At 43.3% G+C, this 23,400-nt stretch overlaps 2 protein-coding genes across 3 annotated transcripts in view; one reads left to right on the top strand and one right to left on the bottom strand.

Moving 5' to 3' along the window:
- NEK11 (NIMA related kinase 11) overlaps positions 1 to 6,258 on the bottom strand; it is a 505,456-nt gene extending 499,198 nt beyond the window's left edge. For both annotated transcript variants that reach the window (XM_073630337.1, XM_073630339.1), the window contains exon 1: positions 6,112 to 6,258. The gene's annotated coding sequence lies outside the window, so the exon portion shown is untranslated. The remainder of the gene's footprint in view (positions 1 to 6,111) is intronic.
- Positions 6,223 to 23,400, top strand: part of ASTE1 (asteroid homolog 1) — a 37,607-nt gene continuing 20,429 nt past the window's right edge. The window contains exons 1-3 of the mRNA XM_073630336.1: positions 6,223 to 6,323; positions 14,597 to 14,701; positions 18,152 to 19,488. Of these exons, the coding sequence (XP_073486437.1) occupies positions 18,175 to 19,488 (1,314 nt within the window). The 5' untranslated portion in view covers positions 6,223 to 6,323; positions 14,597 to 14,701; positions 18,152 to 18,174. The remainder of the gene's footprint in view (positions 6,324 to 14,596; positions 14,702 to 18,151; positions 19,489 to 23,400) is intronic.

Here is a 23,400-nt window from a genome sequence, read left to right as displayed (position 1 = left end):
TTCTCTCCTACATGTAAAAATCATAATTTATTTGCTAGAAAATTACATAGAACCCCAAAACATTATATATGTTTTTTAGCAAAGACCCTAGAGAATACAATAGCGGTCATTGCAACTTTTTATCTCGCACGATATTTGCGCAGCAATTTTTCAAACGCGTTTTTTTTGGAAAAAAAAATGTTTTTTGCTTTAAAAAAAAACAAAACAGTAAGGTTAGCCCAATGTTTTTGCATAATATGAAAGATGAAGTTACGCCGAGTAAATAGATACCTAACATGTCACCTTTCAAAATTGCACACGCTTGTGGAATGGCGCCAAACTTCGCCACTTAAAAATCCCCATAGGCGACGCTTTAAAATTTTTTACTGGTTACAAATTTTGAGTTACAGAGGAGGTCTAGGGCCAAAATTATTGATTTCGCTCTACCGATCGCAGCGATACCTCACATGTGTGGTTTGAACACCGTTTTCATATGTGGGCGGGACTTACGTATGCGTTCGCTTCTGCATGCGAGCACACGGACAGGGGCACTTTAAAAAAAATTTATTTTTTTTTATTGTTCATTTTACTTTATTTATTTTAGTTTGACACTTTTTTCCAAAAAAAAAATGTTTTTGATCACTTTTATTCCTATTACAAGGAATGTAAACATCCCTTGTAATAGGAATATGGCATGACAGGTCCTCTTTACAGTGAGATATGGGGTCAATAAGACCCCAAATCTCACCTCTAGGCTGTGCCTGAAATTAAAAAAAAAAAAAAAAAAAGATCCTGGCTTCGATCGTAGCGGTGAGTCGGTAGAAGCACCAGAGGGCGGCGGGAGGGGGGGATGTCCCCTCTCGCCTCCCGTAAGAGCGATCAAGCAGTGTAACAGCCGCTATGATCATTCCTATGGTGTAGGGAATCGCCGGCTGAAAAAGATGATATCTGAATGATGCCTGTAGCTGCACCCATCATTCAGATATCCCCGCACAAAGTCAAGGACGTCGTATGACGGAAGGCCGGAAGTGGTTAAAACGCTTTTTTTTTTTCTAACACAAAGTTGTCCATTTATACAATATTTCTAACACATAACATGTACATACCAAAAATGACACCCCAAAATAGATTCTCCTACTCCTCCTGAGTACGGCGATACCACATGTGTGAGACTTCCACAGCCTGGCCACATACAGAGGCTGGGTATGGCTGAGCATGGCCGGGTATGGCTGAGCATGGCCGAGTATGGCTGAGCATGGCTGGGTATTGCAGAGTATCGCCGAGTATGACTGGGTATGGCCGAGCATGACTGGGTATGGCAGAGTATGACTGGGTATCACCGAGTATTGCAGAGTATGGCTGGGTATTGTGGGGTATTGCAGAGTATTGCGGGTTATGGCAGAGTATTGCAGATTTTTGCGGGGTATTGCAGAGCATGGCTGGGTATGGCAGGGTATGGCAGAGTATGGCAGAGTATGGCTGGGTATCACTGAGTATGGCAGAGTATGGCTGGGTATCACTGAGTATGGCAGAGTATGGCTGGGTATCACTGAGTATGGCAGAGTATGGCTGGGTATCACTGAGTATTGCAGAGTATGGCTGGGTATCACTGAGTATTGCAGAGTATGGCTGGGTATCACTGAGTATTGCAGAGTATGGCTGGGTATTACTGAGTATCGCAGAGTATGGCTGGGTATCACTGAGTATCGCAGAGTATGGCTGGGTATCACTGAGTATGGCTGGGTATTGCGGGGTATGGCAGAGTATTGCGGGGTATTTCAGGGTATTGCAGGGTATGGCAGAGTATTGCGGGGTATTGCGGGGTATGGCAGAGTATTGCGGGGTATTCCAGGGTATGGCAGAGTATTGCGGGGTATTCCAGGGTATGGCAGTGTATTGCGGGGTATTCCAGGGTATGGCAGAGTATTGCAGGGTATTCCAGGGTATGGCAGAGTATTGCGGGGTATTCCAGGGTATGGCAGAGTATTGCAGGGTATTCCAGGGTATGGCAGAGTATTGCGGGGTATTGCAGAGTATTGCGGGGTATTGCAGGGTATGGCAGAGTATTGCGGGGTATTGCAGGGTATGGCAGAGTATTGCAGGGGTATTGCAGGGTATGGCAGAGTATTGCAGGGGTATTGCAGAGTATTGCAGGGGTATTGTGGGGCATACCAGAGTACTGTGGGGCATTGCAGAGGGCATTGCAGAGCATTGCAGGGCATGCAGAGTAGTGGGGATGGCTGAGCATGGATGGATGGATGGCTGGATGTCTCTGTGCAGCGCTGTGGGCACTACACATGCAGCCCACAACGCTGCAGCCATCCATCCAGCCCCCTCTCCGCTCACAGTGTACCGATCGGTACACAGAGGGGAGGAGAGGAACCGGCGTCATCAGATGACGCCGGTTTGTTTACATGTGATCGCTCCGTCATTTGACGGAGCGATCACATGGTAAACGGCCGCGATCAGCGGCCATTTACCGGGATCTGTGATGCGCCGGGTCCTCTGGACCCGGCGGTCACGGATGCTCTCGAGTGCACGCCCTAGGGGGCGCGCGAGAGCAGAATTCTGGGAGGACGTCCCTGGACGTCCTCCCAGAGTTAAACAACCGCCCTGTAGCCGTCATTTGGCTATGGGCCGGTTGTTAAGTGGTTAAGGGCTTGATCACCGGGACCGGGAAAAGAGTCCAAATATGAGACTGAGAGATTGTCCACAATGTGTAGCAAAATTTTTGTATTTAGATAATGATGTGTGGCCCCTGGGAGACAGCCTTGTGATTGTCCACAATGCTAGTGACTATCTCTCAGTCTCATATTTGGACTATTTTCCCGGTGGGTGTCCACATTGCTTGGTGGGCTTTGAAGCCCATAGTCGGCTCCCCTCCCTCTTTGGCACTGAGTCCACTCTTTGTGCATTATTTTGCCCCTGTCTCTGGAACTGTTTGGCTTTTCCTGCTCTTCTCTCACTAGCAGATTGGGCTGGTCTGATTTGTGCATAGATCCTGACAGTGGTGTAGTATAACCTGTTTCCAGTGAGACGGTACCCTCTGAACCAGTTTCTGTATACTTATAATTGAGACTTATCTCTTTGCAAGACAGTGAGGTCCGTTCTCTTTATTTGCTATCTGTAGAACCTTGACTTTATCCTGAAGAAGCCTAACGGTGAAACGCGTAGATACACAAGGGCTCACTACACATTATGTATCAATATACATGATTTTTAACTTTTCTGTACTGTTCTATTCATGTTGTGTATTTTTCAATAAATCGTGTTTATTTTCATACCTCTTCGTTGTTTCCTATGCCTTTAAAGTCCGACCTAGGTTTATTGTTATAGTACACCGTTTTTTCTTGTGCATTCCCTTAATTTACGGATGTGGCTATGTGAGTGCGCTTCTCTTTTTTGTTCATTATCACATGGCAAATCGCATTGGGTGAAGCCTGTTGCCCAAAAGAAGCTCCTACTCCTTTTTGGGCGACAATCTTCACACGGTGTGATTCCTGTGCCAAAACCACACCGTGTTTTAGGTGTCATTGAAAATAATGACACCTGAACCTGCATTTTGTGATTGTAGTGCGTTTTGAGATTGAGGTCAGAATTGCAGTGATTCTGCTGCAATCCCAAAATGTCTAGGTGTGAATGGAACCTTTAGCCTCATACACACATTAAGAATATCAGATGAATGATATTCTGTTCTTTTTTTTCTTTTCATACTAGTCTCATATAGAAACCCAATAGATTACTACTAAATTACGAGAATTCCCGTACAACTTTGGAAGTGATGTAATGTATTGTATTTGTATAGTAATGTATTCTTTCATTTCTGAGCATGCACAGTCTTGGTCACACTATTTTTTTTGCACAAATACCATACTAATTACATGAAAATAATTTGTTCTGTTGTCGTACGAGAGCATTTTTTGTGACCTGTTGTGTCGGCTCTCGAAAGCTATGGCTTTAATCTGAACTCCAGCTAACATTTTTAAGCTGTTACAGAAACTGTTTTTTTGGAGATAAACGTTTTAAAAGAATAAAAGCTGGACATTGTAAGCACCCCTGTTTATCTCAACCCTCTAACTGACACTTTTTCTGTGTGGGTGGTGTACAGTGTTCACCTTTTATTTTTTCTGAAAGGGTGAGCTTACACTGTAAAGCAGAACTAAAGTCTTAATTAAATTAAAAAAGAAAATGTGATCAGGCAGACTCTTTATGATTGAAGAGACATGCAATCTGTGGGATGTATACTGAGCTATGCATGTCAATTTACCTTCAGGCACAATGCCTGTGTGGTGGGATGACTGCACTCCTGTGCATGCATGGGAATTACTTCATACTGTGTGGGTAATCAAGATGTCAATATGTCCAAGGGCCGGAACCTACAGGAAGCTGAGGAGCAGATGCCGGTGTTCAGTTGAGAAGTGCCCCCCCATTGAATAGTGCCCAGGATGTACTGCGCATGCGGAACAGGACGGAACAGCACAACAGCTGATTTGCCGTTCAGCTGGGCTCACGTAACCACAGCGCAAGCGCACATCGTAGGAGGTATCTCTCGTAGGAGATACCATTTCACACGCACAATTTAAACCTATACAAACAGCGGAGAAGACCGTAGTTCTCAGATTGTGCATTGCTGCTGCTGGAGGGCGGATAGTGGCTGTGTTGAAGAGCTGGTTTTGTCTGTGTTGCAAGCCGACCTTTCACACAGACAAAACCGGCCGTTCAACACACCAAACCCGCCCTGCAACACAGAAAACTGGACCATCAGCACACTGTAAAGCCGCCCCGCGACAGCAAGGCACAATGTGAGAACTACGGTCTCCCCCTGCTGTTTGTATAGGTTTCAATTGTGGCCATGAAATGGTATCTCCATCGAGAGATGCCTTCTACGATGTGCGCTTGCGCCCTGGTCACGTCACTCCAGCTGCTCAGCAAATCAGCTGAAATGCAGCTCTGTCCTGAGCATGCGCAGTACATCCCGGGCACTATTCGATGTGGGGTGGGGCACTTTTCGACAGAACACCGGCAATGGCAAGGGACTTCAGGCCATTTAAGCAGAAGTGGTATGCTACCATAATTTGTGTGTGCTGTAAATTGCCTCCAGCATTGCTCCTGTTTCTTCTTGCTGGAGGCTGCCATTTCCCTAAAGCTCGGAGCCCCTGAAGAGCAGTAAATCATAAAGCGGAACTAAAACCATTGATTTAACAGTTTAAAAAAAAAAAGTTACATTCCTGGAATGCCAGGATTGCCAACTGTCACATTTGCTTGTGTCATCAACCAATCAAAGTCAGACTCTCAAATGACTGGTGTCATAACTGATCACATGTGCAACACCATGGCAGTTGCAGATCAAACAGAAGCAGCTTCCTTGGCTGTAAAGGATAGGAGGGTTTAATTCTGCTGTCAGCAGATCGGCTTCTACAAACTCAACAGTGCCTAAAAATAGAGAGCAACTGAGCATGTGCAGAGCAGGGTAAGACAGTGTATTACTGGATTTTAAAAGTATAGGCACTTATTTTTAATGTTTTGCAAAGCTATACCTGCAAAAGGGGCCAGCCTGATCTAGCGGGACTTCATTTTCTGACTAAAGTTCCACTTTGATAACCTAGTGATATGTATTCAAAATTCAATAGATCATTACTGCATGCGCAACTCAGTGCAATATTTCGGCAATGCCGGGATGACTGAATTGCCACGCATGCGCTGACGTCACCTCTGCCCGGCCAATTAAAACAACTGGAGATTGGTACCCGGAAGCCATCAGGTGGAAAAAGATGACAGCAGCCAGCTGGGGGCGCTCCAGGACACCAGAGTGCTGGAGTGAATGTGAGTTCTGCTTTACATTTATGGGTTTAGTTCCACTTTAAAATTAAATTTAAAATGTCTTTTTAAAATGTCTTAACCCCATCCCCCCCAAACACTAAGCATTGAATATAATATCAGAGTAGAAGTAACATAAAGAATAAATACATGTTAAATAATGGTTTATCAGGATTCCTTTCCATTTTTTAAATTTGCCATTAAGCATTACACACATGTCATGAATCAGCGGGTATCTCTATTGGAATTGGACAATATAGTTGTCAGTAAGAACAGCTCTATATGATATTAAACAGTGATAAGTGACTTGATTACCTCAGCGATCCCTCTGTGTCTTCCAAACTCTATTAGAATGTTCTTGCAGGCTTGCTGTCACTGTTCTTTGTTTACATCTCGGTATCCATAGAAACTGTGGCTCTTTCGTACGGCAGACGTCTTTCGTCATCAGAGTGCGCCGTGTGTTTACAGTACGGAAGACGTGCTGGTGTTTTGTGAGTGTTCAGTGTGTGATCCTGGAGATCAAGGCTGTGAGTAGAGTGATTGTTGTAGTATAGGGGGGGTGAGGGTTCCCTGTCCCCGGGGTCTGTGTGGAGGACATGTCGGAGCTGGCTCTGCAGACACTTGTTATATACAGACTCCCAGCAGCTTACCATGTCACAGAGCTGAGTGAGGGGGAGAAATAACAGAGCTGCTCTATGTGTGGAAGCTTTTATTTCAAATCACATGAAACCATATCTATGGTCACAATGTAAAGTCATATATTCGTTTCCACATTGTGTTTCAATTATTTCCAGACAACTGCTAATAATCTGAAAGATCTTGAAGTTTTTAAACAAACTTTATGAAGATCCCCGCACAATTATTTCCTTGAATTCTGTGACATGTAGTCACTGTTAGTAGGCACTGCTGTGTCACTTAATTCACAAAGCCGGTGTTCCGCCAGATTAGGCGACCCGTCAGATTGGGTAACAGAAGTAACATTCCGTTGCGGCCATCTTTATTATTATAATTATTTAAGGTGCTTATGTAAGCACCATCAATTTACACAGCGCTTTACATATACATTGTACATTCACATCAGTCCCTACCCTTAAGGAGCTTACAATCTAAGGTAACTCACATTCATATATTAGGGCCAATTTAGACAGAAGCCAATTAACCTACCAGCATGTCTTTGGGGTGTGGGAGGAAACCGGAGTACCCGGAGGAAACCCACACAGGCACAGGGAGAATATGCAGACTCCATGCAAGTAGTGTCGTGGTTGGGATTCGAACCAGCAACCCTTTTACTGCTAGGCGCGAGTGCTACCCACTACACCACTGTGCCGCCCATCTTGGTACACCCCTAGCACTGACTAAGGCTACAGTCAGAAGGCAGCAGCGGACACCTTTTTACACCCACCGAAGTCGTGCATTTCACACTTTTTTTTTTACCAGTAAAACACAGCTTATATAATGAAATACAGTATTTTGAAATCCGTCTGACTGTTTTGATGTTAAATTTTAAAAGCAGCGGCAAGCCTGCTGATCTCTCAGAATTTCTAATCTGACAGAAGACCGCTGCATTTAAAATTCAACATCAAAACAGTCTGATGAATTTCAAAATACTGTATTTCATTATATAAGCTGAGTTTACTGGTAAAAATAAGTGTGAAATGCAAGACTTTGGTGGGTGTAATAAGATGTCTGCTGCCGCCTTCTTACTTTAGTCTTACTGCGGATGAGTGCGGAGTGTACCAAGATGGCCACGACAGAACACCACTTCCGTTACCTAATCTGATGGGTCACCTATTCTGATGGAACATCTGCCTTCTGAACTACAGAGGTGCTGAGAGGAGAAGTTTCAGGAGAGGGAGTCAGTTCTGGAATCACTGCTTGCAGGCAGCAAGGCACCATGGGAAATGTAGTCTTTAGAAATTGAAAGTTAACAGCAGAGGAGAAGCTGCAAAGCATGCTGGGAATCCAGGAAGACAGGAAAGAGATGGCCAGCAGACAGGCAGCACTCATGACATAAAAGAAGATTCTTCAAGTAAGCTTAGATTTGGTATAGGGGAAATGTTTCAATGGAGACACTAGCTCTGGTGACAGTCAGGGATTTCCCTCATGTCCTTCTCCCTTCACTTCCTGTTTTTGCCATGGGACAGGAAGTGAATGGAAATCTCCCCAATGTGACACAGATGGCAATATAAAACCTGACAGGGTGTCTAACTCTGGAACTTAAAGTGAAATTTCACCTAAAAGGGGAAGTTCTGCTTTAAGTCCTCCTCCCCCTTGCTCTACCATGTTTGACATATCATTTTTTTTGGGGGGGGGGGGGGGGGTATTTAGTTTTGCCAGCTCCCACTTCCACTCAGATTGCCGAGGCGATCCGAACAGAAGCTCTCCTCCCCGCTCCCTCCCCGCAGTCTTCTGGGACACGTTGGGTCCCGGAAGACTACAGGACCATTCGGAAAGCGCAGCTTGCACATGCATAGTGGGCAGCCGGCTAAGAAGCTGAAAGCAGCATAGCCGGGTGCCCACAGTTAGGATGCCGGTGCCAGGAACTCGAAGGCTAGTGAAGAACTAGCCCGAGTGAGGACAGCGCTGGATCCCTGGACAGGTAAATGTCCTTTTTTAAAAAGTCAACAGCTACAAGATTTGATGCTGCTGACTTTTATTTTATTTTTTTTCCAAAGCGAACAACCACTTTAACTGTCCAAAATGGAAAAATGTTTTGACTTTATTTTTACTTCAGCAGCTTAAGTTCTAGCCTGTATATACCCCTTCATTACCAGATCCTTCTTCAGGTGTCCACATCACTGCCTGTGTGACATGGATACTTCCTATTGGTTGTCCAGCAGCAGGGTATGCTCAAGATCCTAAAGACCACTGACGTAAGCAGAGCGGACCACCATTCTCAGATGCCATTACAGCAGTGGTCCTCCACACCTGGAAGTGGCAGCATTACAGGACCTGGATGGGTGGGGGGTGGAGTTGTACAAATGGAACTAATGAAATAATTATTTATTAGTTCCTCCTTCCTCCTTTGTAGGAGCACAGGCCAGGTTCTGCAGGACAAACATTACACTGTTTTTTTTTTTTTATGATCATGATATAGTTATGTCAGCAATTGCATGGTATGAAGACGCTCAGATTGACTTTGTACACTGTGTTGTTAACTGAGCTTTCCACTAATGACTCGGTTGACAGCCATTAACAGGCATACTGGCTGCCTGAGGACGATCTCTGCATTGCTGTTTGTAAACAGCACTACAGAAATAAGCATCTGCCACTTTGCCATTTATAAATGCAGGACAATAGTTAAAGTGTTACTAAACCCAGAACCTGCATTCACTATATCTGGTCTCCTACAGTACACAGAACATGGAAATGCAATTATTTTAGTAAACATAAACAGAAAAATACTAGAGCTACATGATTAATTGTTAAAAAAAAAAAAATCACAATCTCGATTCAACCCCCCCCTCACGATCCTAATCAGCTATTTCTGCAATTCTATGTAAACAGTGCAGAGCTGAGCTGTCAAAAAAACAAAAGCCAGCAAATGTTTATCAACATTCCTCAGCGCTGAGAGATAGAGAAGAGATACAAAGTATCTTTTAGCACTTTTAGACCAAAGAAATGAACTTCGGTCTGTAAATGAGGTCAGTTTAACCACTTAAAACCTTTTTTTGACACTTAAATAAAGATAGGGGACCTCTGCGCTACTAAAAATCTAAAATGAATACAAATAAACATAGGACGTGGAGATGCTGCAAAATCAGTATAGTGATCACTAATCATCTAAATAGGATAGAGGGTATATAATTAAATTATATGTGATCTTGCGCATAAATCCCAGTAAAGTGAATGGTTGAAACAGGTGCAAGTAATAAACGGCGTGTATACGGCCAAATCACCGACCAAAAATAAAACTTTACACCAATAAACTCATGTAAAAAGATGTGCTCACATGTGTAACAGAATAAAAATGGTCAATATATAACACAATAAATGCTCCCATTGCTCTTACCTTAAGGGCAAAGATCAAATGCCTTGAACCATTCCTAGGATAATCACCTCAGTGTTAGAGCCCACACTCAATCTGGGTAGGGGATGGATTCTTAATGCAATAGGTAAATATCACCTCCAGCCTGGTATCCGGATCCACACGTAAAGGAATAGCCTACAATAGTGTATTACCACAAAAGATCAATTTATTAAAGATAAAATTATGCTTACATCAAACAAATGAAGGATAGGCCAAACGAAGACCAGAAAACAGCGTGTTTTCGCCACCTCATACGTTACTTCCGGTCCGCGGTAACCACTTCCGGTTCACGGTCAACTCCCAGTTCGCGGTAAACAGCTTCCGGTTATGCCTTGCGTCTTACGCGTTACGTCACACCCTTGTGACTTCCTCAGAGAAAGGAACCCACCCAAGAGAAAGAAAAACTCTCTAGCAATACACACCAAATTGAGCATGTGCAGCCTGACTCCATAGACTCTGTGTTATCAGGAAATTATCAGGGGCCAGTGAAGAAGGGGAGGATCAGAGAAGACAGGATCAAACAGCTTTTTTACACAGTGCGCAGGATTAACCCCTTAGGTTCCACAGTGAGTATAACAAGCATGCTTTACTGCATATACAGACTGATTTTACTGTTGTGGGTTTAGTAACACTTTAAGTGGTTAAACCTCACAGCAAATCCCATCAGGTAAGACTCCTATTGGTTTGTCTCACTATGTCAAGAGCTTCCTGCTGATGCGCATTCCTCTCCTTAATCCATCCCTCACTAGTTACAGTGGATATAAAAAGTCTACACACCCCTGTTAAAATGTCAGATTTCTGTGATGTAAAAAAATGAGACAAAGATAAATCATTTCAGAACTTTTTCCACCTTTAATGTGACCTAAAAACTGTACAACTCAGTTGAAAAACAAACTGAAATCTTTTAGGTGGAGGGAAGTAAAAATAAATAAAACTAGAATATTGTGGTTGCATAAGTGTGCACACCCTTAAACTAATACTTTATTGAAGCACCTTTTGATTTTATTACAGCACTCAGTCTTTTTGGGTATGAGTCTATCAGTGTGGCACATCTTGACTTGGCAATGTTTGCCCGCTCTTCTTTGCAAAACCACTCCAAATCTGTCAGATTGTGAGGTCATCTCCTGTGCACAGCCCTCTTCAGATCACCCCACAGATTTTCAGTCGGATTCAGGTCTGGGCTCTGGCTGGGCCATTCCAAAACGTTACTCTTCTTTGGGTGAAGCAATCCTTTGTTGGTTTGAATGAATGCTTTGGGTCGTTGTCATGCTGAAAGATGAAGTTCCTATTCATATTCAGTTTTCTAACAGAAGCCTGAAGGTTTTGTGCCGATATTGACTGGTATTTGGAACTGTTCATAATTCCCTCTACCTTGACTAAGGCCCCTGTTCCAGCAGAAGAAAAACAGCCGCAAAGCATGATGCTGCCACCACCATGCTTCACGGTGGGTATGGTGTTCTTTTGGTGATGTGCAGTGTTGTTTTTGCAGCAAACATATCTTTTGGAATTATGGCCAAAAAGTTCAACCTTGTTTTCATCAGACCAGAACACATTTTCCCACATGCTTTTGGCAAATTTAGGCAGGCTTGGGTATGGTGTTCTTTTGCCACTCTACCCCATAGCCCAGACATATGAAGAATACAGGAGATTGTTGTCACATGTACCACACAGCCAGTACTTGCCAGATATTCCTGCAGCTCCTTTAATGTTGCTGTAGCCCTCTTGGCAGCCTCCCTGACCAGTTTTCTTCTGGTCTTTTCATCAATTTTGGAGGGATGTCCAGTTCTTGGTAATGTCACTGTTGTGCCATATTTGATGATGACTGTCTTCACTGTGTTCCATGGTATATCTATATATGCCTTGGAAATTCTTTTGTACCCTTTTCCTGACTTTTCCTGACTGATACCTTTTAACAATGAGATCCCTCTGATGCTTTGGAAGCTCTCTGCCGACCATGGCTTTTGCTGTAGGATGTGACTAAGAAAATGTCAGGAAAGACCAACTAGAGCAGCTGAACTTTATTTGGGGTTAATCAGATGCACTTTAAATGATGACAGGTGTGTACTGGCTCCTATTTAACATGAGTTTCAATATGATTGCTTAATTCTGAACACAGCTACATCCCCAGTTATAAGAGGGTGTGTGCACACTTATGCAGCCGCATTTTCTTTAGTTTTTTTGGACAGTTTATAGGTCACATTAAGGCTCAGTTTCCACTAGTGCAACTTGTCATGCAACTTTGGACACATAAAGTCACATGACAAGTCAAGCCCATTGATTTCAATTGCCCCCATTCCAATCTATGTGACTTTGAAAAGGTACCTGCACTACTTTGATGCGACTTTTGATGCAACTTTGATCCAGAGATTATAAAGTTGGATCAAAGCTGCACTTAGTCGCACTTTAAATCAAGCAACTTTGGGGTCGCAATAGTGGAAACATAGACTAAGCCTGGGTTCAGCTGAATTTGCACGATTTCAGCCCAGCAATGACTTTGGGGGCGATTTGACAGACATCTGTGCGGGTTCCTGCACAGATGTCTATTGACTCGAAGTACAGGAACTACTTTTGGGAATCGTTGCTGCACCGCAAAGTCGGCGTCGCACCAATTTGGACAATGCTATTGCAGGCAAAAGCCGCCGATTTGGCATGCAATTTGACATGCCAAATCGGACCAGTGTGAACCTAGGATAAAGGTGGAAAAAGTTCTGAAATGATTTATCTTTGTCTCATTTTTTTACATCACAGAAATCTGACATTTTAACAGGGGTGTGTAGACTTTTTATATCCACTGCACCTCTTTCTTGCCAAACACATCCAAACTTAGGCCAGGTTTACACTGGTCCAACACGACAGTCGTACCACTTTGCCCTGTAACGTGAAGTCCTACATGCGTCCGACTTCAATTAACAGGGATTCGACTTTGATCCCCGACAATACCAGGCACTGTGTCTGGTATGAATCTTTAGGGGGAACTCCACGCACAATGTTAAAGAAAAATGGCATGGGTTCCCCCTCCAAGAGCATACCAGGCCCTTCGGTCTGGTATGGGTTTTCAGGGGAAACCCTACGCCGAAAAAAACAGCATTAGGGTCCCCCCAAAATCCATACCAGACCCTTATCCGAACACACCGCCCGGCAGGTCAGGAAAGGGGGTGGGGACAAGCAAGCGCCCCCCCCTATGAACCATACCAGGCCACATGCCCTCAACATGGGGGAGGTGAGTGCTTTGAGGTAGGGGGGCCCTGCGCCCCCCCACCCCAAAGCACCTTGTCACCATGTTGATGAGGACATCCTGACAACCCTCGCTGTTAGTTGTCGGGGTCTGCGGGCGGTGGGCTTATCCCGGGCCCCCACCCTATGTGCACGTGGTATTGGCATGGGGGGGTCACCGGAGGCCCTTCCCTTATGACGTCAACGCCCAGGGCATGATGGGGTGGTGACGTCATAAGGGGCGGGCCTCCCAGGTGACATCACCCAGTGACCCCGCCCCATGCCAATATAGGGGCTTATCACCCACCATTAGAGCAAGAGAGAGCGTTGAGTCAACATCGGAAGAACAGAGGGAGAACACAGCGGAGAAGACCCAGCAAAAGAGTGAGAAGATAGCGGAGAAGAACCAGAGAGGGCTAGAAGACATCAGCAAAGAAGACGTCAGTGGAAGAGGCAGAAGAGCTGGAGAGGGGAGAAGAGATTGGAAGGGACGCTGGAGCTGCTTAATAAATTACTTTAAAAACCTTTGTACTGTGTTTTATTTTTGACCCATTTTTTATTAGGTGAATGGGTAGGGATGCAATGTACCCCATACTCATTCACATAGGGTGGGGGCCGGGATCTGGGGGCCCCCTTGTTAAAGGTAGCTTCCAGATTCCGATAAGCCCCCCGCCCGCAAACCCCGACAACCAACGACCAGGGTTGTCGGGAAGAGGCCCTTGTCCTCATCAACATGGGGACAAGGTGCTTTGGGATGGGGGGGGCGTAGGGCCCCCCTGCCCCAAAGCACTCACACCCCCCCCCCGTGTTGAGGGCATGTTGCCTGGTATGGTTCAGGAGGGGGGGCACTCGCTTGTTCCCACCCCCTTTGCTGACTTGCCAGTCTGTGTGCTCGGATAAGGGTCTGGTATGGATTTTGGGGGGGACCCCCACGCCGTTTTTTCTGGCGTGGGGGTTCCTCTTAAAATCCATACCAGACCGAAAGGCCTGGTATACTCTTGGAGGGGGAACCCATGGCGTTTTGTTTTTTTTTTTTATTTGGCGTGGAGTTCCCCTTTAAGATCATCAGAGCACAAGCCGCATTCCAAAGTCGGATCAGTCAAGATGGTGATTGGACTTTGATCCGACTTCAGTGATATTCAGTGGGCTGAAGTAGGATCAAAGTCGGACCAAAGTAGTGCAGGGAGCATTTTCAAAGAATCTGGTGCAGCTCTGCATGGTAGCCAATCAGCTCCTAACTTCAGCTTGTTCAATTAAGCTTTGACAATAAAACCTGTAATCTAATTGGTTTCTATGCAGAGCTGCACCAGATTTTGCACTCTCCAGTTTTAGTAAATCAGCCTCAGTATGTCAGCACAATTTAAATATTAAAACTTATTTAGACAATTTTATAACAAATGAATAATAGGATATAAGACATGATATACAAGGCATGGAAAATGACTTGATGTAGAGGGTATTGTGAGTAATAGAAATAGATAAATGGAGATCAGGGGGGGATTGAAAGAACGTGATTGTGGTTCTTTTAGTTTACATTTCATGTCTGTTCCCCTTTAGGTTTTTTTCTAATCAGATGACCCGATGCAGAGACCCACAGATGAAATCCATATGAGTAGACCTCCGGGGGCATAGCTTTATTATTGAGGTCTGAGCAAAGAACAGGTTAGTGCCTCACAGAGACTATTACAAGTCCTACTCTCATAGTGGTCTGAAAGAGAGAAAGTGTCTGTCTGGAAGGTCTACTCTGATGAAGTTCTGATATGTGCATATGTATAGCTAAAAAACTGGGACTTGTAGTACCAATGTGGAACTTAATGTCTCTTCATCTATACTAACATATATGTTGCCTACTTTGGCATAAAAGCAGCAGACTAAATAAGCGGACATTGTGTTTTTAGTGCAAGGTCTGTCTTAACCGTGCCCATTAAATGTTTCATAATGCAGTTATGTCTCTTTTAAAATTGGAGTAGGGTGACATCTGGTGTACATTTTACAGAATGATAACATAGATTCAAATTGAAATTGTATGTTTATCAGTCATTTTGGAGACTGCAATGATGAACACAATTTATATTCACATAAGGGCCTCTTGCACACTGCAGCTTGAAAAAGCTCAGTACAGCTTATTTTTTTACTGAGCTAAAATCCAGCCCATTAATTGTAATAGGCCTATGCACACAGGTTCGTAAACAAGCTTTTTTTTACGCGCCTGTGTGCATAAGCACATTACAATTAATGGGTTGTATTTTAGCTTAGTAAAAAAAAATAAGCTGTACTGAGCTTTTTCAAGCTACAGTGTGCAAGAGGCCTAATCAGAATCTTGGATCAATAGACTCACTCCAGGGAATTACTTAAGCCTCTTTAGTCATTATAATGGCACAGGAAACTATAAGGAGTGGCGTGTGCCACATTAGCTAAGCAGGTAGACTTGTTTCCAGTCTATAAGCGCCACCTGCACAAGTTTATTTTGCACAGTGAAATAGAAACTGTAGCAGGGTCTGCACCTAATTAACAGAGGGAAAGCTACAGGTTTCCATATAGAAACTGCTGCAGATCCTTGCCAGGTGTTACCTGACATACGAAATGTGAGCTGTCAACAGACAACGCACAACCCTCTCTCTGCTCCTATAGTGATTACAATACACCAGCAGAGCTTGCAGGGTAACTGCAGTGTCTGCCATAGACATGGCAAAACAGACAATTGATCACTCCTAATTAACAAAGGGGATTGCAATTCATTGTCTGCTCTTTGTTAATTCTCCCCATTTTCTAGCACGAGATAATTATTCAGACAAAAAAATGTGCCCTTAGCATGAAGGATTCTAGCTAGAAATAATAACTATGGGGGTTATTTACTAAATACAAATCCACTTTGCACTGCAAGTGCACTTGGAAGTGCAGTCGATGTAGATCTGAGGGGGACATGCAAGGAAAATAAACTACATTTTTGCTTGCACAACATGATTGAATGATAAAATCAGCAGAGCTTCCCCTCAGATCTACAGCGATCTACAGTGACTGCACTTACAAGTGCACTTGCAGTTATTTATACTTATCAACAGATCACTTTTCAGAGGATGGTAAGCAGTACTGCAAGTCTGAAAGAAGCCTTACAAACCCTGTTTTAATGAAAATATGCCATTTATAAATGATAAGGTGTCACAGCAAGCCACATCTACCAATTGCTGTGGAAGTGTCCTTAAAGGGCCAGTTAGGTTTTCTGTCCAGTCCAAAGCCTCCCAGTGTTCCACAGCTATGACTTCTGATCTTGTTAGTGGGATACTTAGTCTGGCCATACATTGATTGAAGTTTGACATTTCCTGCTGAATCTGCCAAAATTTGATTTGTGGGTGGCTCTGAAATCGAAATTGCTAGGTGGAAAATTGTTGGCCCAACAGCTACTTCATTAAATTAGTTGCAGTCACTGTTTGAGTTTTCTGACAGCCATTGGGGCTCGCTGTCAGAATAAATAGTGGCAGGGGGATTTATCAATCTGTGCTGTTTAGCATGCATGGAGGAACTAAAGAAATCTATGCATGTATGGCCAGATTTAGGCTAGCCAGTCCACTAGGATAGAAACAGGGCAGCACAAGAGAGTGGGCCAAAGGGTGAATTTCGTATACAGTGGATATAAAAAGTGTACACACCCCTGTTAAAATGTCAGATTTCTGTGATGTAAAAAAAAAATGATACAAAGATAAATAATTTCAGAACTTTTTCCACCTTTAATGTGACCTATAAACTGTACAACTCAATTAAACATCAAACTGAAATATTTTAGGTGGAGGGAAGTAAAAATAAAAAAATATAATAATATGATCGCATAAGTGTGCACACCCTTAAACTAATACTTTGTTAAAGCACCTTTTTATTTTATTACAGCACTTTTTGGGTATGTGTTTATCAGCATGACACATCTTGACTTGGCAATATTTACCCACTCTTTTGCAAAAACACTCCAAATCTGACTGTGAGGTTATCTCCTATGCACAGCCCTCTTCAGATCACCCCACAGATTTTCAATCAGATTCATGTCTGGGTTCTCGCTGGGCCATTCCAAAACTTTAATCTTCTTCTGGTAAAGCCATTCCTTTGTTGATTTGGATGTATGTTTTTGGTCGTTGTCACGCTTAAAGATGAAGTTCCTCTTCAGCTTTCTAGCAGAAGCCTGAAGGTTTTGTGCAAATATTGACTGGTATTTGGAACTGTTCATAATTTCCTCTACCTTAACTAAGGCCCCTGTTCCAGCTGAAGAAAAACAGCCCCAAAGCATGATGCTGCCACCACCATGCTTCATGGTGGGTATGGTGTTCTTTTGCCACTCTACCCATAGCCCAGACATATGAAGATTACGGGAGATTGTTGTCACATGTACCACACAGCCAGTACTTGCCAGATATTCGTGCAGCTCATTTAATGTTTCTGTAGGCCTCTTGGCAGCCTCTCTGACCAGTTTTTGTCTCATCTTTTCACCAATTTTGGAGGGACATCCAGTTCTTGGTAATGTCACTGTTGTGCCAGATTTTCTCCACTTAATGATGACTGTCTTCACTGTGTTCCATAGTATATCTAATGCCTTGGAAATTCTTTTGTACCCTTCTCCTGACTGATGCCTTTTAACTGTTACCTTTAAACCATGGCTTTTGCTGTAGGATGTGACTAAGAAAATGTCAGGAAAGCCCTAAAGCTGGACTCTATTTGGCGTTAATCAGAGGCACTTTAAATGATGGCAGGTGTGTACTGACTCTTATTTAACATGAGTTTGAATGTGATTGCTTAATTCTGAACACAGCTACATCCCCAGTTATAAGAGGCCGTGCACACTTATGCAACCACATTATTTTATTTTTTTTATCCCCCCCCCCCCACCCCCCACCATATAAAAGATTTCAGTTTGTTTTTCAATTGAGTTGTGCAGTTTATAGGTCACATTAAAGGTGGAAAAAGTTCTCAAATTATTTATCTTTGTCTCATTTTACATCATAGAAACCTGACATTTTAACAGGGGTGTGTAGACTTTTTATATCCACTGTAAAATATAATCACAAATTGTCATTATATGGAAACATCTATGTATGTGTTGTTAATAAGCTGCATTATTCTGTGTTACAGATCTGCCCATCATACTTGTCAGAATGGGAATTCAGGGATTAATGAGCTTTGTGGGGTCAAACAGAAACTTCTGCAACAATGTGCAGATGAGAAACACCAAACTAATTATTGATGGAAACAATTTGTACCACAAGTTATACTTCGATTCTGGTTTGGACCTTGTGCATGGTGGAGACTATGCTGCATTTACAGACATCCTTAATAAATTCTTTGAAAGTTTGGCAGTTTGCAATATAGAAGCTTATGTTGTGTTTGATGGAGGCTGTGATATATCAGATAAAAAACTGGAAACCCAAAAGGAACGTTTCAAGGAAAAAATCAGGATGGCAGCGAACCTGTCCACCGGAAAAGGCGGCAGCGTGCTTCCTCTTCTGATAAGGGAGGTATTTCTGCAGGTCTTGAAAAAGATGAATGTGCCATTTGTCCAGTGTTTCGCAGAAGCCGATAAAGAAATAGTTGCATTAGCCAATCTGTGGAACTGCCCCGTGCTGACCTTTGACAGCGATTTCTGTATCTTTGAAATAAAGGCTGGCTATTGTCCCCTTAACTCCTTTCAATGGAAAAATATTGGCACCATAAAAGAAAGCCAAGACTGTTATATACCAGCACACAGTTTCTCAGCACAGAGATTGTGCAATTATTTTAACAACTTGAATATGTCTTTGTTGCCTCTTTTTGCAGTTCTCACTGGCAATGACTACATCAGCCTACGGGCTTTAGAGACCTTTTTTAGTAGGGTTCATTTTCCGATAGGAAATGTGAGTCACAGTGGCCGGAAACATGTTCAGATTCAAGGCCTGTTACATTGGCTGTCTAGATTTGCAGATGTAGAGGAAGCCATGGAGAATGTGCTGAAGTATCTTAACCTGAAGGATCGGGAGTCAGCCAGACAGCTCCTTTATTCAGCCATGGAAGAATATAACCTTAATGAAACGGTCAACCTTGAACCATTTTTTCATGGAGGTTTGTATGTCTCTCCCACTGCAGTGCAGCTAAACTTACCAGATTGGGTTCAAAACGCTTTAGCAAAAGGATCTCTCTCTCCATTGCTGAGCGATGCTTTGGTACTAAGGAGAGTATTTCTTCATGCACAGGTTGAGGACTTTAGGAGGATGTCTGCCCACTCAGTAACACAGCCTATTCGTGAAGTGATCTATGCACTACTGCTAAACATGTACCAGAGCTCACAAGCTGAACTTCAAGAATGTAAGAGGACTAAGCGGATATTTGTTGAAGAGTTTAACAGATTGGAGACTAGTGTGAGAAGATCAAAAGTAGAGATCAGTTTCATTTCTGAAGATTGTAATGAAGATCTTTCACTTCAAAATCTTCCAGGGGTAAGGTTCTAGAGCTTTTATTTTCAAACCATTGCTTTCAATACTAGCAAATAATTCCTGTTAAATCGGCCAAAATTCAACCCTTGGATGTCTGTCAGCACCACTCAAGTTGACAAACTTCAACTGAAAATTTTGGCTGAAAATTCATGACCGAACAGTGACTGCATCCAGTCATATGCAGTGACTCTTCAGGTATTTTAACAGCAGATGGTGTCAGCCATCAGAATACAAGAGCCAGCAGAGGGAAATTCCCCCATCCATGCTGTTTAGTGTGGATGGCGCAGTTACTGATTTCTCTCATTCAACCCTCCCATGGGGTTGATTGAGAGTAATTAAAGTGTGTGTATGGCTAGAGTTAATTGAGGATCATTGTATGCTGTCATTTAAAGAGAACCTGTCTGTGGACCATTCATTGCAACAACAAACTTTAAGATAGATTATATGTGCATTTTATTTACTTGTTAAAGCCACTTTTAAGCAGAAACCCAAAAGCCCTAAAACCACTGCTGGGCACTGTCATCTTAGTTTTGATATTAGCAGCCCCATCAGACTTGGAACACTCCCATTCACTCTATCTCTGAGAGCTTCAGTGGATATAAAAAGTCTACACACCCCTGTTAAAAGTTCAGATTTCTGTGATGTAAAAAAAAATGAGACAAAGATAAATCATTTCAGAACTTTTTCCACCTTTAATGTGACCAATAAACTGTACAACTCAGTTGAACAACAAACTGAAATCTTTTAGGTGGAGGGAAGTAAAAATAAAAAAATAAAACAATATGCTTGCATAAGTGTGCACACCCAACTAATACTTTTTTGAAGCACCTTTTGATTTTATTACAGCACTCTTGGGATATGAGTCTATCAGCATGGCACATCTTGACTTGGCAACATTTGCCAACTTTTCTTTGCAAAAACACTCCAAATCTGTCAGATTGCCAGGGCATCTCCTGTGCACAGCCCTCTTCAGATCACCTCACAGATTTTCAATTGGATTCAGGTCTGGGCTCTGGCTGAGCCATTCCAAAACTTTAATCTTCTTCTAGTGAATCCATTCCTTTGTTGATTTGGATGAATGCTTTGGGTCGTTGTCATGCTGAAAGATGAAGTTTCTCTTCATGTTCAGCTTTCTAGCAGAAGCCTGAAGGTTTTGTGCCAATATTGACTGGTATTTGGAACTGTTCATAATTCCCTACCTTGACTAAGGCCCCTGTTCTAGCTGAAGAAAAACAGCTCCAAAGCATGATGCTGCCACCACCATGCTTCACAGTGGGTATGGTGTTCTTTTGGCGATGTGCAGTGTTGTTTTTGCGCCAAACATCTCTTTTGGAATTATGACCAAAAAGCTCAACCTTGTTTTCATCAGACCAAAAACACATTTACTCACATGCTTTTGGGAGACTTCAGATGTATTTTTGCAAAATTTAGTTGGGCTTGGATGTTTTTCTTAATAAAAGGCTTCCATCTTGCCACTCTACCCCATAGCCCAGACATATGAAGAATACAAGAGATTGATGTCACATGCACCACACAGCTGTTACATGCCAGATATTCCTGCAGCTCCTTTAACCTCCTCATATCCGCGCTATTGCCAAATGACAGCAACAGTGCCGACCTACATTGCCGGGACTGCGTCTATTGACGTTGTCCCATGCACGAGCGGCCTGCGTGGTGCGCTCTGTGATCAGCGAGTCTATGAGACTCGTCTGATCACAGATCGGAGTAAGGGGTCGGTCCCGACCCCTTACCACATGATCAGCTGTCAGCCAATGACAGCTGATCATGTGATGTAAACAGAGCCAGTAATCGGCTATTTTTTCTCCTCGCGCTTACAGCGTGAGGAGGAGAAAAAAAAGCCGATCACCGGCGGCCGTGAGAGGGACATCAGTCCCGATCACGGGGATCATCTGTGCCCCCTGCCAGTGACACCTAGCAATAGGCAGCAGTGCCGCCTACCAGTGCCCATCAGTGCCACCCATCAGTGCTCACAGTGCCACCCATCAGCGCCCACAATCAGTGCCACAACAGTGCTGCACATCAGTGCCACCTATCAGTGCCCATCAGTGTCACCTACCAGTGCCCATCAGTGCCGCCCATCAGTGCCCCCCATCAGTGGTACCTATCAGTGCCCATCTGTGCCACTCATCAGCGCCCATCAGTTGCGCCTTATCTGTGCCCATCAGTACCGCTTTATCTGTGCCTATCAGTGGGGTACCCCTTAACTGTGCCGCCTTAACTGTGCCTATCCGTGCCCATCAGTGCAGCCTATCAGTGCCCACCAGTGCCGCCTCATCAGCGCATATCAATGAAGGAGAAAAATTACCTGTTTGCAAAATTTTATAACAAACTATGAAACATGATTTTTTTTTTTTTTTAATTTTCCATCTTTTCGTTTAGCAAAAAATAAAAACCCCAGCTGTGATTAAATACCACCAAAAGAAAGCTCTATTTGTGAGAAAAAAAATGATAAAAATTTCATTTGGGTACAGTGTTGTATGACCGCACAATTGTCATTCAAAGAGTCACAGCGCTGAAAGCTGAAAATTGGTCTGGGCAGGAGGGGGTTTAAGTGCCCAGTAAGCAAGTGGTTAATGTTACTGTAGGCCTCTTGGCAGCCTCCCTGACCAGTTTTCTTCTCGTCTTTTCATCAATTTTGGAGGGACATCCAGTTCTTGGTAATGTCACTGTTGTGCCATATTTTCTCCATTTTATGATCTTCACTGTGTTCCATGGTATATCTAATGCCTTGGAAATTCTTTTGTACCCTTCGCCTGACTGATACCTTTTAACAATGAGATCCCTCTGATTCTTTGGAAACTCTCTGCGGACCATGGCTTTTGCTGTAGGATGCGACTAAGAAAATGTCAGGAAAGACCTAGAGCAGCTGAACTTTATTTGGGGTTAATCAGAGGCACTTTAAACGATGGCAGGTGTGTACTGACTCCTATTTAACATGAGGTTGAGCCCAGGTTCACACTACTGCAATCACAGACATCGCACCGGCGGCGCCGATCACATGCGATGTCTGTGAGATGTGAGTTCAGCCATACAGTTGTATGGCTGAACTTGCATTAGATTGGCAGGAAAAAAAGTGCAGGAACATTTTTTCCCTCCGCACTATAATCGGATTGCATAAGTGTTCTAACCTATGCAATCCAATTCCTGTGCGAGTTAGCACTGCGATCTGTGAACAGATCTGGGGGTGTCATTAACAATGTAATGACACCCGCATCGGTTCGCAGGAGAGATGCGATGCTAAGACCAGCGATGTAATCGCGCTGGTTCCCGCATCGCATCAGTGTGAACCTAGGCTGAATGTGATTTCTTTATTCTGAAGACAGCTACATCCCCAGTTATAAGAGGGTGTGCACACTTATGCAACCACATTATTTTATTTTTTTATTTTTACTCCCCCCCTCCCCCCTAAAAGATTTCAGATTGTTTTTGAGTTGTACAGTTTATAGGTCACATTAAAGGTGGAAAAGGTTCTGAAATTATTTATCTTTGTCTATTTTTTTTACATCACAGAAACCTGACATTTTAACAGGGGTGTGTAGACTTTTTATATCCACTGGACATAAAAGGTTGTGTAGAGAGGGGAGAAACGGTGGAGTTGTCCCAGCACAGAGAAGATTTTGACACTCCTAGAATAGGGAGAAGGCTGTGACATGGCAGCAGTGAGAGGGGAGGGGGGCTGTGCAGGGAATTGACTAGCAAGTTTAGAGACTTATTGCAAGTTAGTAAAAAAATCTTCATTGAATGGAAAAGCACTGCAACTAAACATTTTAAAATGACTTGATTTGTTTTCTGTAACATTACCTTTAAGACCAATGTATGCATGTCAATGTGAGATACACGCACCACAGTGCAGAACCAAGGTGTGCAGGGTGTTTAAAAAAAGCTGCCAATTTG

The sequence above is a fragment of the Aquarana catesbeiana genome, linkage group LG05 (assembly GCF_042186555.1).
Source record: "Aquarana catesbeiana isolate 2022-GZ linkage group LG05, ASM4218655v1, whole genome shotgun sequence".
Lineage (NCBI taxonomy): Eukaryota > Metazoa > Chordata > Amphibia > Anura > Ranidae > Aquarana > Aquarana catesbeiana.
Note: the sequence above shows the minus strand (reverse complement) of the source record. Positions and strands in the feature narration are given on the sequence as shown.